The sequence below is a fragment of the Thermobia domestica genome, chromosome 18 (genome assembly GCF_964235325.1).
Source record: "Thermobia domestica chromosome 18, izTheDome1.hap1.1, whole genome shotgun sequence".
NCBI classification, from domain to species: domain Eukaryota; kingdom Metazoa; phylum Arthropoda; class Insecta; order Zygentoma; family Lepismatidae; genus Thermobia; species Thermobia domestica.
The window spans coordinates 98,392,158-98,406,907 of record NC_137471.1 but is presented as its reverse complement, the minus strand read 5'-3'; the positions used below and the strand labels follow the sequence as shown (position 1 = coordinate 98,406,907).

The following is a 14,750-nucleotide window of genomic DNA, read 5'->3' as shown; positions in this document are numbered from 1 at the left end:
ACATTTCATTTACTTTTAAAGAACTGAAAATCAAATTAAACATGTAAGATTGTCACAGTAAGAGTGCACATGAGCTTTAATTAGTCATAAAATATTCTGGCTAATGCTAGGACATGCCCAGGTGGATCAGTTTAGGGTGATCAGAACTATTTTGACTAAAAAAAGCGTATTCACATAAATCAACCTGAAAATGAAAACATTGACTTGCTAATCAGAGATAACAAATAACAGCAAAGCAGCGCAGTCTTAAAGAAGAGTACACTTAATTCTATTCTATTCATAGAGAATTAAAGTAGAAATAAAATTAAAAAGATATAATTTAGATAAAAACTAATTTACTTCTCTATCCTCAAAGTATTTACATCATTAAAATAACTAATAACATATACGTTTTCATCTAGTTTGTCTAGGCATATTTTCACATTTCGATTTTCTAGATAACAGTTTTACATTATTTAATTCACACACATTATTACATTATTTAAAAAAAAACACTTCAATAGCATCTAATTGGTGGGTGTCAACGGGTAAAAAAAACTCAGCATTCTACCATTGCCATATTTACATTTTGATCTTGATAGATACATCTATATTTTACTTATTTAGAATATATACGCAAAACACGAGAACTAAAAAAAAAAAAAAAACCCTCAGCATTCCACAACTATTGTACAAATTTCACATTTTGATCATTTCTGACGACAATGTGATCAGTATATCAGTTTTTTTTTTTAATATTCTTAAAATACTACGAACAAATAAATCAAGACTTCTGTATGCCACATCATAAGGATGTAATTGAAATACTCCAATGAATGGTCTTACAATAATATGCTGTTCTAAATGTATTATATATAATAAAATTGAGATGAAAATACATACTTTTACATGTATTTTTACATACATATATACTTTTACATACTCTCAAGGATAAGTAATTAAAGCTCACCTGCACTCTTACTGTGACAATCTTACATGTTTTATTGGATTTTCAGTTCTATAAAAGTAAATGAAATGTTATTTCAATAAATTGAAGAATTACAGATGCATGCATGACAACTGAAGAAAGAAAAAACACAATTTAGTTAGGGTGTTCGCAGGCTCATACTATAGCTACGCACATGATACTGTTCCTTGAATTTTATCCGCTTGGATTTTGTCCGCCTTGCCAGAATTTAGCTTGGATTTTGTTCGCGCATCGTTATAGACATCGAGTACACGACCATTCATTGAAAACGCTTCTTTATATTAGCTAGATACCCACAAAAATCTCTGAAGTAATTTAATTAATACTGTTCATTTGTTTTCTGCTATTTTCATAGTTTATTCAAAATATATAAATATTCAAGTGATGGTAATATTTAATGTTGCCTAGATGTTCCATAATACCAAGAAATGCGATCCAAATTTATCATTATATCTTGCACTTTGGCGATGAGCTGATCAGCTATATACAGTAGCTCACAAACATGGTTTGTTGATCTATGACCCTTTAAAGATCTTTATATTTGCATTGATTGAAACGCTATTTTCATCAATAATTAACTAACTAATTAAACACTCTCGTCCCTATATTACTAAGGTTTATAAAGATTATGCCTATTTTACCTAAAACTAGTTAAGAGAATTAAAGGGGTTAGAGCATTAAGGTGTCATGTTACATTTTTACCCGACTACGGCGAAGCCGAAAAAAAGGTATTGTGTTTGGCATGTGGGTATGTGTTCATGTCCATTAGTTCCACTGTGGAGCTCGGGACAGGGACAAATAGCCTCGTTGCTGACGTCTCCATTAAACCTTTATCAATCAATCAATACTATTCAGTGTTGTTGTTATTTTATTTCTCTATAATATTATGATCTTTAATTGGATCAAAAGATCCAATATAATTCAGGCAAAAATTTTCTTGTAGGCCTTACATCTGGAGAGCTACATATAGTGTGGCCAAACTCAAACTATCACTTAAGTCAGTATGATGTGCTTATTCCGTAAAAACACGAAAACTCGATTTAGGGTCCGTTCAAAAATTTTCTGACCCCTGATCCACAAACTAATTGTCGGCTAAGATCGCAATCTTTATCCATTTTTTTGATCATTCCTAAAATTCTTGTTTTTCGATTAGCTACTGTTGTTACTTTTATCTCTTCTATTTATTTTTTAGTATTCATTTGTTACTTTTTTTCATATTTTATTGTTGCAGTGTTTATTTTTACAATATATATTTCGGCAGTCCATTCTTTTCATTTCTTAGTTTTTGTCGTGACGGGGTCAAATTGTCCCGGTGCTGAAGGTCTCATTATTCCCCCACTCATTCAATCAATCAATCCACTTTGGAACTCAAAAGCCTGAACGGATTTCAACAAATGTGGTGTCGTTGGAACCGTGTTGACAATCCGGGTAACATAAGAGACGTCACAAATAAAATAAAATATAACTGACGTCAGCCTCCCTTAAATCTAAGCTGATTTGTTTTCTTTCCCTACAATATGGGTTTATGAAAAGAGATCTCATCACGAGCATTTTAATATATATAATATACAAGGTGTTTTAAAACAACACCGACAACGCTTAGGAGGTGATTCCTGACACCAAGATAAAACAAAAAGTATGGGCCAACCGGGTGCACAAATGCCTCCTTCCGGAGTTATAGGCTGCCGAAAACATAAAAAAAAAAAAATGAATTTTAAAGGTCCATAGCTCCCAAACTATGGGACCTACCGCAATAGGGTCAAGACTTCACTTAGGAACTAATACATATGTGCGCTATCCAAAAATGCATATTTCATTATCCTACGGTACTCACGAAGCGATTTTTTTTTTACAGGGGGAGTTTGGCTACGGGGATATAATTTGAAGTACTGTCCAACTACCTCTATAAAAATTGTTTACGGAAGTATCGTACCGCAGGATTCTGAAACTTGGGTATTTGGATAGGACACATGTTATTTCCTAAGTGAAGTCTTGGCCCGACTACGGTAGGTCCCACAGTTTGGGAGCTATGGTATGGATCTTTAAATTTAATTTTTTCATGTTTTCGGCAGCCTATAAATCCGGAAGGTGGCATTTGTACATCCAAGTTGGTCTGTACTCTTCGTGCTATCGTGATGTCAGTAATCACCTTCCAAACGTTGTCGATGTTGTTTTGAAACACAATGTATAATATATAATAATTTGTTAAATAATTATTTTCTTTTTCTAAAGTACTTAATAGTTCATACTATACGCTGAAAGGGAGAAAATAAATAAATAAATAAATAAATAAATAAATAAATAATAAGTGTACAGAAAAGACCCGACTATACCTACGATGGAAATAGTCCACCGCTTTTTGTTCCAAAGCGAAAACTGAAAAAACATGTTTTTAGTTATTAATAAAATTAGATATTAAAATATCCGATATTAAAATATATTAAAATAAAATTAGATATTAAAAGTCGGTAGCCTTCAGATCTACCCGATGTGCGGTGTGCTAATAACAAGGGTAAGTCCTTCAACTTACGGCTATTTTAATATCTAATTTATTGTAATATTAATGAATGAAAATGAGTTCGGAACAAAAGATGAATTATTTTCACCGTAATCAATTTTTTAAATAAAAGTTAAGTTCTGGGATCTATTTCTGAAAACTACTAATCTTGTAATACTGGTGTATTTTTTTTTCAAAATCAAACGTACAATATATATATATATATATATATATATATATATATATATATATATATATATATTGTCAAGTCTACAGTGTTTTTTATTAGGTTCAGTTGTGTGATGCCAATTTTCATGAAACGCGAGTCCGTGAGTGCACGAGCTCTAGAAGTCGATAGCGAGCCAGAATCTGTGTTCAAACGAGCATGAGCTTTAATCAGGTTAGTGACAAGGGTGAGCACAAGCGAGTAGGCTCTAATTGTTCCAATGAGGATAGTGATCCCGAGCTCAGTGGGGAAAACGGACGGGAGCCTTATTCAGCAATATAAATTTAATTATTCAAATAGATTATGCAAAAGATCAAACCACAGCCTGAAGGTCATATTTAACAACTTCGAGGATATCGAGCCTAAGATCGAGCAAATGCGAGTCACTAGCGTGAGTCTAATTGAAATTAGTGATCGCGAGTCTCTTTAAGAATATTGAGCCTGAATCCACTTGAGCCCGAGTAAGCATCGATTGTAAAATGCCTAATGATTAGCTACATCATCATCATTATCATCATAAGTATTCTGCCATTATTGGCAGGTCACTTACTGCAGCTGAGAAGCTTCGATGCTCCACGATTTTCCACTAACGTCTTCGTCTTCACGTACGATTTATCTAGTTAGATATCGTCCATTAATTGTAGTCTCCTTCGCCCCTCCCTCTTTTTCCTATCACCATACCCTCTAAAACGTTTCTCATGATACAGTTTCTTCTTAGCCAATGTCCCAACCAATTTCTTTTCCTCTTCTTAATAATATCTAAAATTGTTCGTGTCCATAATTCGTGTCCATAATACCTTGTCATCCGTTTCCCGCTCGACCCAACTAATTCTGTCAATTCTTCTCTACACTCACATTTCGAAAGCTTCCAATCGTTTTCATAATTTTTCCTTAATGTCCATATTTCTGACCAATATACTACCACAATACTTCACACGAAGCATTTTATGAGTCTTTTTCTCAACTATTTATTCAAGACCCCACAGAATAGTATTTTCTTCCTCCTAATCGCTTCTTTCGCCATTCCTATACTTGCTTCAATTTCACGTTCACACTTCGTATCATCACTAACAATACTACCCCGGTATCGAAACTAGTCACCTGTTCTATTTTCTTCTCTCCTACTTCTATATTTGACACTAATCCCTTCGTTCCAATCACCATGGCTTTTGTAGGATACTTCAGATTTTGTGAGCTACATAGGAAGCTAAATAAATGAATTGAGTGTGTGGTAATTTTCATTCAAAAGAACTGTGATTTTAAAAATATCACTGTACACAACTAAAGCGAATCGAACTGAGTTGCCTAAGATCATGACAAGAAAAAAATGTTTCACTCCTCCTCTGGGTAAAAAGAAAAGAAATTAAAACAAAATTAACTTTGGCAACCTTGTCAAATTTTTAAAAACTTAGTGTGCGTGATGTGTCGAAGATACCTGGGCGAATAACCCAGTTGACAGCGAGAATAGGATTAAAATAGACATTTTAATGAAGGTAAGATTTATTTTTTCTTTCTTTTCTAACAGAATGCCCAATACTTTTCTTTTTGTGTTTCACTGACGTCATTCTACGTCTCGTCACGGAACTGGTCAGTTAAATTGCGTGAAGATATCTTCCGGGATTTTCCAGATGCCCACCCCCGCAAACCCTAAATATCATATGTTATGTAGATGAGCTGGGGGTCTTGTCTTCATCGGTTACATTTGTTCACATATTATAGCGAGAAATTTTCATAAGAAAGAAAGAAAAAAATGATAAAGCAATCGCTATTAGCCGCGAGGCATGTAAGTCAATTTAACCAGATTTAAAAGTAGTTCTGCAGAACCTTGACACCTGTTTCGTGATTTTTCAACCGCTGTTCCGCAGATATATCAAACATCAGCGTGCTTTTCTTTCTTTCTTCCTTTCAATCTTTGGACTACTAGAAGGGCTTTGGATGAGGATATTTTCTTTAAGAAAAGAGAAAAGCAGAAAAGAAATATATCAACATTCCTGCCTTTCAGCGTCTAGTTATCAGGGAATACATTTCTATTTCTCAGATCACAACACTTCTCAGAAACTGACGTAATAAGAAATACAAAGTATGTATGATTGAAACTTTCCTCGCTTGTGAAATAAATTTGAGCTTAGAGTCAAATTAATGTTTACATAATTGTTATGTTTTATTGGGTAATTTATTGCTCTGTTCTAATACTGACCTTACACACTAAAAGACATTTTAGTTGGAACGTTCAATATTAATAAGAATTTTATAATAAGAGATTCCATGTAATTTTCTTTTAAAAAGCAATAGCATCACATTTTATTTTGGATATTTTTCTGCAAATAAAATGGGCACAATTCATGTTTGAAAAAAAAAATTACTATCCCGCTGGTATAGAAACTATCATGTACGCCTATGGTTCACGAGGTCCCGGGTTCGATTTTTGGTGGGTCAGCCTTGATATTTGAATACATTATGGTGGTTCGGATTACAATTTAAACCGTAAATTCACGTCTTGCGTAGCATCGGTGCTGAGAGGGACGTTAAAACTTTCATCCAAAATGTTAATAACTAAAAAACTGACATTCTGGACTAAGGAAGAAGTTTTAAACACATGTACCCTTCTCTCATGATGTAACTGATATTTTAATCTGGGCCTTTCGGTGTAACCTGTTCCACTAAACACTGCCTCAGGAACCACACTTTCTGCTTCTTCGATATCTCAGCTCTCCTTCTGTACTTCCATTTGTCTATGCTCGTTTTCAGCATCGGAGCCACACCAACATATTTTCCGTAAGTAGAAGCTTTGCTTTGTATATACTTAACCCTGAACTGTTCACTACCTTTTCTGTCTGCTTCCGGTACTGCTTGCAAAACAACATATCCACAGACTACTTCCCGCATAAAATTCACCAGAGTTGTCACCGGGAGCAATAGATCCTCTACCATCGCGGAAAGTATGTACACAAGTAACCACAACGAACAGTACCTGAAAATAATACTCTTCAAACTCAATACGCAATATCAAAAAAAAAAAAAATGTGTAGCCAAATGGTAACGAAAACTCGTTAAGGAGCTGAACAAAACAATATATTCACATTAAAAATTACATATGTATTACAGTTTTGCCAACTAACATTTTGGCTTCATCAGACACTATAAACATCAGACACATCAACATTATTATCAACATCACATGAGACACTTGATAGTGTCTGATGAAGCCAATGTGTTAGTTGGCGAAACTGTAACACGTATGTAGTTTTTAACATGAATATATTGTTTTGCTCAGCAAATAGTTTGTTTGTGTTTAAGTATATACAAAGCACAGCTTCTACTTATGGAAAATATTTAATCTGGGGTATAACGCTCATTTGGTGTTGATAAACGTTCATACCGAGGCGGGTGTCCAAGCCGTGACTATCACATTCTGTAATCTTGCTCATCTCTTGGAGGTGATATCTAGCTCATCTCTGGGATATATAGTAGGAAATCACTTGCTCTATGCAAGGTAATCTTATATGATGAACCCAACTGCACCGAATTCAAATACTCATGCGATTTGGGGTCCATATAAATAATGTTTCCTGTCCATCTTCGTAGATTCTAAAGCAAAATCTATGAATTGAAGAGGACTGACGCGATTTGTTCTCACTAGTGTTGTTAAAATTTAAATAATTTGAATATTCCAATTATGGATTCTTTTATATTCTTTATTCGGATAAAGAATAACTATTCAAATAGTTGTTCCAATATTGGAGCCGAATATTCAGATATTCGAATAACATCACAAAAAGCATTTGAATGACGAAAATTCGAATATTTTTGACAGCACTAGCTTTCTTACCGGCTTAGAATCGCAGGCTATGCCAACTTACACATTTCATTAGTCAAATAATATTATTTGCCATGAGGCCAGTATTTAGGTATTTTATGTCCCTGCACCCCTACACTCTTATTTGTTCATATTCAATTACGTGTAAGCAAAAGCAATACAAAAAAATGACAAAACACAAAACATTATAGTGTGTCTTTAGGATACACATGAAAGCAAAAATCACAGAACCTATTAAATATTAGCCTACAAAAAATACAACACATCATCATCATCATAGGTATTCTGTCATTATTAGCAGGTGACTTGCTGCAACTGAGAATCTTCCATGCTTCACGGTCTTCCGCTATGCTCTTCATCATCACGTATGATTTTTCTGTTTTGATATCGTCCATTAATTGTAGTCTCCTTCGCCCTTTCCCTCTCTTTCCTACCACTATACTTTCTAACATATCCTCATGATGTAGTTCCTTCTTAGTTAATATCCCAACCAATTTCTATTCCTCTTCTTAATAATATATAAAATCGTTCTTCCCCATCCATCATATCAAATACCCTATCATTCTTTTTCTGCTCGACCCAACTAATTCTCTCCATTCTTCTCCACACCCACATTTCGATAGCTTCCACAATCTGCCAAAAAGTTTCCAAGTACACTTAATCAGATTTTAGCGATTAATCTTGCTTAAATTTCTTTCTAGTGGACACCTTATGTTTCCGCATACCAAACTTCAATCCCAGATTTTTTTTTAAAAGCACCCCTGGAAATTTGTCGCCCTGTAGCCCGTATGTAAATGCGGGCTTACTTGCTATGCACACATAAATATGCCTGTTAATACCTCTTAAATTCAATGTAAATAAAGAATATGCATTGTGCAAATGTTGTTAGCGTACATGAGAATGCTAGTAAATTAGATATATCTTGAGTATTGGATGTAGAGATTAGCCTTCTTTATGATCATCCGGTTGGTGAAAATGTACTAAAAGAAGGCAAGAAAAAATAGAAATAAAAAGAGAACATAAGCAGGGATTCGTTAGAAGTTGGTTGGCTGTTAGTTGATCTCCTTCTGTATGCGTGATCTAAAGAAGATCTCAGTACCTCACGAGAATCAGTTGAATTCGCAGAATTGAGAGGAAGAGAAACAGAAAAAAATCATGGCGCCATCTCCGTCACGTGCGTTTGTCTTTCTCAACCTTCCTTCCCATCATCATGGTCCTCCCATACCACGGCAACGCACGCAAACCAAACCATCCAAAGAAGGGTCTGTCATTCTCTCTTCTCAGCTGATGGCGAAGGCATTCTGCAAATAAGCAAACTGAAGGCATATTCGTAAATGCTTTATTACATACTCCCATGTCCAGAGTCACCAATAAGAAAGCTTTCAGAAAAAATACCATTAAGAGTATAGTGGTGGTTCAGTTTTGAAGATTAAAAATAGATTTTTACAAGTCTCTTTCTTCTCAGTTCTTATCTACAATTCTAAAATTGATGGCATTCTTTTTCTTTTCATTTATTTGTCTTAAAAGGCATGCATTAGTACCAATCTTGAGCATATTTTTCTCAATGTCAGTTTCTCGAACTGTTTTTAAGTGAGGACCACTTTAATAGGCAAAATGTTCCTACAGTCTTAACCCTACCGAAAGAATATATAGAACACTCCAATGTATTTTTATGTATTTTAAAATAACATTAATTAAACTTATTTTAATTTTTATTGATATTAATAAAAATTCTTGTACATATTTCTTTTGTATGGAAGCGTAGAATTGAAAGTGAAAGACGGTCGCATATACAATATCCGAATTTGTTTGAGATCCAATTGTAGTGTATGTTACGCAATTCATATGAATTTAATTTTTTGCCTTTGTTGGACAAATGTTCAATGTTCAATCTAAGACAGCGTTTCCCAACCTGAGATGGGGGGCGTGAAGACTAAGCAAAGGGGCTAAGCTACTGATACAAATAAACTACATTTATAATTACAAATCTTACGAATCTTGTAGCTGAGTGGTATTAAATTAAGCATCAAACAAGGATAAAATAAGAATCAAATATGAACTTTGATTTCATTTAGAACAAAAATCTTAAAACATAATACTGTACTAGAATAGGGAATCCAGAATTTTTGTTGGAAATAAATTATTATTGTTAATAATAATAATAATAATAATAATAATAATAATAATAATAATAATAATAATAATAATAATAATAATAACTAGGATTGAGGAACATGTGACTGGGATGTGTTCCATCGGCTGAGATTCGACTGTATTTTCATGACACAAGTTCTTGCCAATATACTCATAACGCACAGTTTGTGAGCATAAAAAGGGAGAAGTGGGAAACGAATTTAGAAAACCAGAAAAAAACTTGAGACTGAAATCAAAACCCATTATGTATATTATAGATTTCTAAGAAGTTATATGGAAAGTTATTTTTCATTGAAGAGCAGCTGCATGATAAAGAACTTTATTCAATGTGAACAAATTCCTTAAGCTGAGATATTGGAAAATTTTTCTACAGCCATTATTTCGTAAGCTAACAAAGCATGAAGTTAAAGGATCTTCAACGATGATCAGAGTTTTGTAAACAGTTACGTCTTGGTCTTGAGATAATATTTTATAGAACGACAACACAAAAGTACCACATTCAGGATTATAACGTTGTGGTGGTGTGTTACGAATTTCGAAAATGAGCTTAAACACAGACATACATACATTCTTTTCTATAACAATTCCTCAGGTAGTCACGGTAATCAATTACCATCTTTTCCCTCGTAAAATTATGTTTATTTTTCTCTGAATCAGTACATTTTATTTTATTTTATTTTATCACAATTGACTAAGTACCAATTACTTTGCATCCCTCCGTCACTTTGTTAAGTTCACAGTTAAGTATTTCGTCAAGGTTTAGACAATCCTAGTCTTTGTTAACCAAGTAACCCTGGGAAGTGGATGTACACGAATGTAAACCAAAAAGATTGTCTGATGTTGCTTGTAACATGTTAACAATAGTCAACAACTGAGTTCTTAGTTAATGTGTCAACAGTCATCAATTTGTGAAAATAGAAAGAAGTCACAACATGAATGTGCCCAGGAGGATTTATTAATTGAATTGATTGTTGTTGTAGAATTCAGTCACAACACTGTCTTCATTTCTATATTCATGAACATGAACTCATGTTCAAGTTCATGTAATGTAACTGCATTTGTGCGGGCAGTTCTTGAGGTGGAGATTTAACTAGAGAGTTTGAATGTCTATCTTTTCATCTGTCAGTTGACGTAGAACAAGTATCGTGCTTGCTGTTACATTGTTTCATCATTATATTTAAATTGTTAAATATCTTTCATTGCGTACGTAATAAATGTTAGATTTTACGATGTTTTACATCTTAAACTCGTTTTAAACGCCTTAGAATTTTACTAGGCTGTGAAATTCTTAAAAACTACTCGCCTGGCCAATATAGAGTGTCTAAACCTATTATGTTGTCACACTGTAATCTTGCACTTAACCTATTAAAACAAAGTGAAATTCTGTTCACCACATAAGCGAAAGAAGCAAACCTTTACCATATTTCATGATGTTCTACATATTTTGTCTCCAAGCAATTATTATTAAATTACAGCAATTATTATTAAATTAAATTAAAGCACAGTATTATTAAATTACAAATGTACTCGTAAGTATAACAGTTCTAATGGAACTTAATACTAAGTGAATGCGACTAAAAGTTGATACCATTCCCTTATGTATTATTATTGACACATAGCAACAAACAAGAGAAGTATTTTCTATCTCAATATGCATTGTAACAGTATTAGACAGTGGAAGAATATCAATAATTTTAATAGTTCCCGTACAACATTTGTGAGGCGTAGTTGTTAGATTTTATAAAAACTAATTGGCTGACACAAAGAAGTTATTACGTATTAATTATTTCTTTTTAATTTCAGATGAATCAACTTTGCAAAGTTTGTGGAGAACCAGCAGCAGGCTTTCATTTTGGAGCGTTCACGTGCGAAGGATGCAAGGTATTTTTTTTCATTGACTCTATATGCAATAATAATAATAATAATAATAATAATAATAATGAAGACGGTAAAGAGGATTACGCGAAACGTACATTTGTGAATGAATGGGCTTGTGTTTATAATTAAGAATATTTAAACATTTTCACCGAGGCACTTATTCAACACCTAACTTTAATGAGTTTTGCACATTAGCGTTACTTGAAACATACATTTGTGAATTAATGGGATATGGATACCCAACGTTAGTCACTTTAACTTGTAAAAATGTTAACGAATTGTATCCATTAAAGAAGTCGACTGAGATAATCACTATAGATACCTATTCAAAAATTTGCTTTCGTTCGAGTTACCGTGTGGAGTAACGTATGTACGTACTAATTAACGTGATACAACAACAATTACTACTACTACTACTACTTCTGCTATTACTACTACTAATACTAATACTAATAGTACACAAAACAATTTCTGGTTATGCTATAGTGCCTCCTACATGGCTCGACTGTAACTGTTGTACACTCGTTGAACACCTCACTCCATCTCTGTTTTGAAAATCCAGCTGGAAAGCCTGTTTGGAACGCATATTAGACTGTAGTTTGGCTGATGGTCCCGCGTAGCATATTGCCGGAGGAAGCTCATGTAGTTTGGATCCCACGTTAAGCTGTAGATCCACGTCTACTATAGCCTCGCCGCTGAAAGGGGCTCTAAACTTAAAATCAAGTTTTTGGTGCGGACGGTCCCAAGTTCAATTCCAGGTAGGGACACTCGGTCAAAAGGGTATGAAAAGTTTTTTCAGGCCAGCCATCCTGGGTGAGGTTTTTCTGGGTTTTCCTCATTCACCCCAGGGAAATACCGGGATGGTACCTAACATTGGTCCTAGGCCGCTTTCTTCCTTCTCCATTCTTTTCTTCCTCCACGGTAGAGTGGCTGCCGAGGGACGTTATCACTCGTATGTGACTTGTTAGTGGCCATACCTGCCGAAAGCGCTGAAATCTACTTCATAATCCTGAAGTTTCGTGGCTTATGTACTGTAGCTTGGAAGACGAAAACATATACATTTAGTCTAACAAACAATGTAGGTTTATTAATAATTCTTTACTGTGTGTTCCGTTCAGACTAATAAGTAGACTTCCTATTATTTCAAACTACTGGCACAATACTTGCTAGGTATAGATAACAGAATCATTGGATCAGCTTGAGCTAGAAGATTATTGATAGTACAGTAGAATCTGTATGAATAGGTCACTTATGCTGTCACAAAGTTGAGTAATTCTATCGTTGATGAAAACCAATCTTTTCCATAATAGAATCTGGTTTTAGCGGAAATCTGTGTTAATTGAAATTTTTTTATAGTTTCGTGAATGTTCAAAAAGCGCCACGTATAATTGAATCTGTATTATTTAGTACATGTCCAACGCAAAAACGAAAATTCTTCTGACCTCTTATAATGGAAAAGTTATTGGTATATTTTCTACTTATTATGTTTTTATACAGTGTAGAAAAATGTACTTAAAAGTTACTTATGAAAGAAATTGATTCAAAGAAATTTAATTTCTAGGTAACTTGGAAAGGGTAGCCGCAAGAGTAGACCCGATAAATTACTAATGGGAGTTTAGCATAACTGGAAGATAACAATAGAAAGGAAACTCACCGACTAGTCCTCAGACAAATTCTGGCTGCTTGGGTCATTCCCAACTTCAATGAGAGAGCTGCCTTTTAGATATATGGTTACCATATACGCCGTCGGCGTGGGACTTCCTACTTGAAGTAACGGTAGAAGCTCGTGATTCCACATTACGCTGTAGATTCACTTTCCATAAAGGATTACTGCTAAAAAGAGACGTTGAACATCAATAGATGGACGGATTAGAGTTTAGTGCCCCTTTTAGTAGTGAGGCTATGTAAGACGTGAACCTAGAACTTAACGTTGGATTCGAACCATACAAGCTCCCGCCGAGTATCAATCCGAGTCTCCCGCTCCAAAAGCCAGTACACTAACCATATAGCCATGAAGAAGGTCGTTAAACTTCTAATCAATTGAACCAACCATCCCTTGGAAGATATTTGTTGTACACTCATGATGTGTATTATGTTGCGTGTATATAGAACAGAAATATGGCAGTAGTTTAAATCTGGAATTCCTACTTTGGATGCTGAATATAGGTCTTCAATTTGACTACAGATATACGGATATTTAGGGTAGATATTATTTACTTGGAAACTCTCGTTGAAGACTACCTAATTAGTTAACGGTTACCTAATTAGTTACATGTTTATGATCAACCGACTTTATAACTTAATTAAAAATAATAAATAACTCAATCCATGCTAGGTTTTGTTATTGGTTTATATTATTGATGTCCCAAAACTCGTATTCACAGGAAGGATCGTACCAAGAATCAATGTATTTTACTTCCTATAGTTTTCATTGTAAAATTTATTTAATAATCTTTTTTCTGAAGAAAATTTTGTTGCAAAATTCTCAGTAAAGACATAAATATATGAAAAAATAAAAATGAAATATTGATGACGTGATAACTGAATCTTTGACTATGGAAACAAAACATAAACCAGTGGCTTATTTCTATGCAACGTGATTCGTATTGTTTTATTATTATCTGATTGTTTGCCAAAGACAACTAGGCATGTGATTGGCTGCAAAAAGCCCATAACTGATCGAGAGTCCAATGATAGGTGAGAGAGAACTGACTTCTCTCTGAACTTCTGAATCTTCCTTCAACTTTTGTCCCTGAGAAAGAAAAAGGAAAGAAGTCCTGTACGATGATAGTCGTCTGTGTTGCATGAAAAGTGAGAGCGACGCTGTAGTGCACACGCTTGTCAACTTGTAGAAACAGTGTTGCAAGCTTCAATTACGAGACAGTTGCTTAAGTATGACTAATGCTCATATGTGACAGTATTGTACTAAAGATTAAACATAATAGACTGAGCCCACACCTCGAGCCTGTACTGAGCCCTGTATTCAGCCCACGTACAGGGCGAGACAAATATAACTGTTTCTGAAGAAAAATAATTGATAATAATAATAATAATAATAATTAGAAGGAAAATGAAAAACGATGGAGGAAGGTGACAAAAATTATCCAGTTTTATTATGTAGAATACCTTATTTTGTAAATAATGGTTTAGAGTTAGAAATTTGATTTATCCAACGGTATTCTTCATATAACTTTGCGCCTTACTGGTGGCT

General features: G+C 34.1%; 1 protein-coding gene across 1 annotated transcript in view; it reads left to right on the top strand.

Moving 5' to 3' along the window:
- Positions 1-14,750, top strand: part of LOC145675849 (uncharacterized) — a 60,525-nt gene that overhangs the window by 26,786 nt on the left and 18,989 nt on the right. The window contains exon 2 of the mRNA XM_081746589.1: positions 11,465-11,542. Coding sequence (XP_081602715.1) covers positions 11,465-11,542 — 78 coding nt within the window. The remainder of the gene's footprint in view (positions 1-11,464; positions 11,543-14,750) is intronic.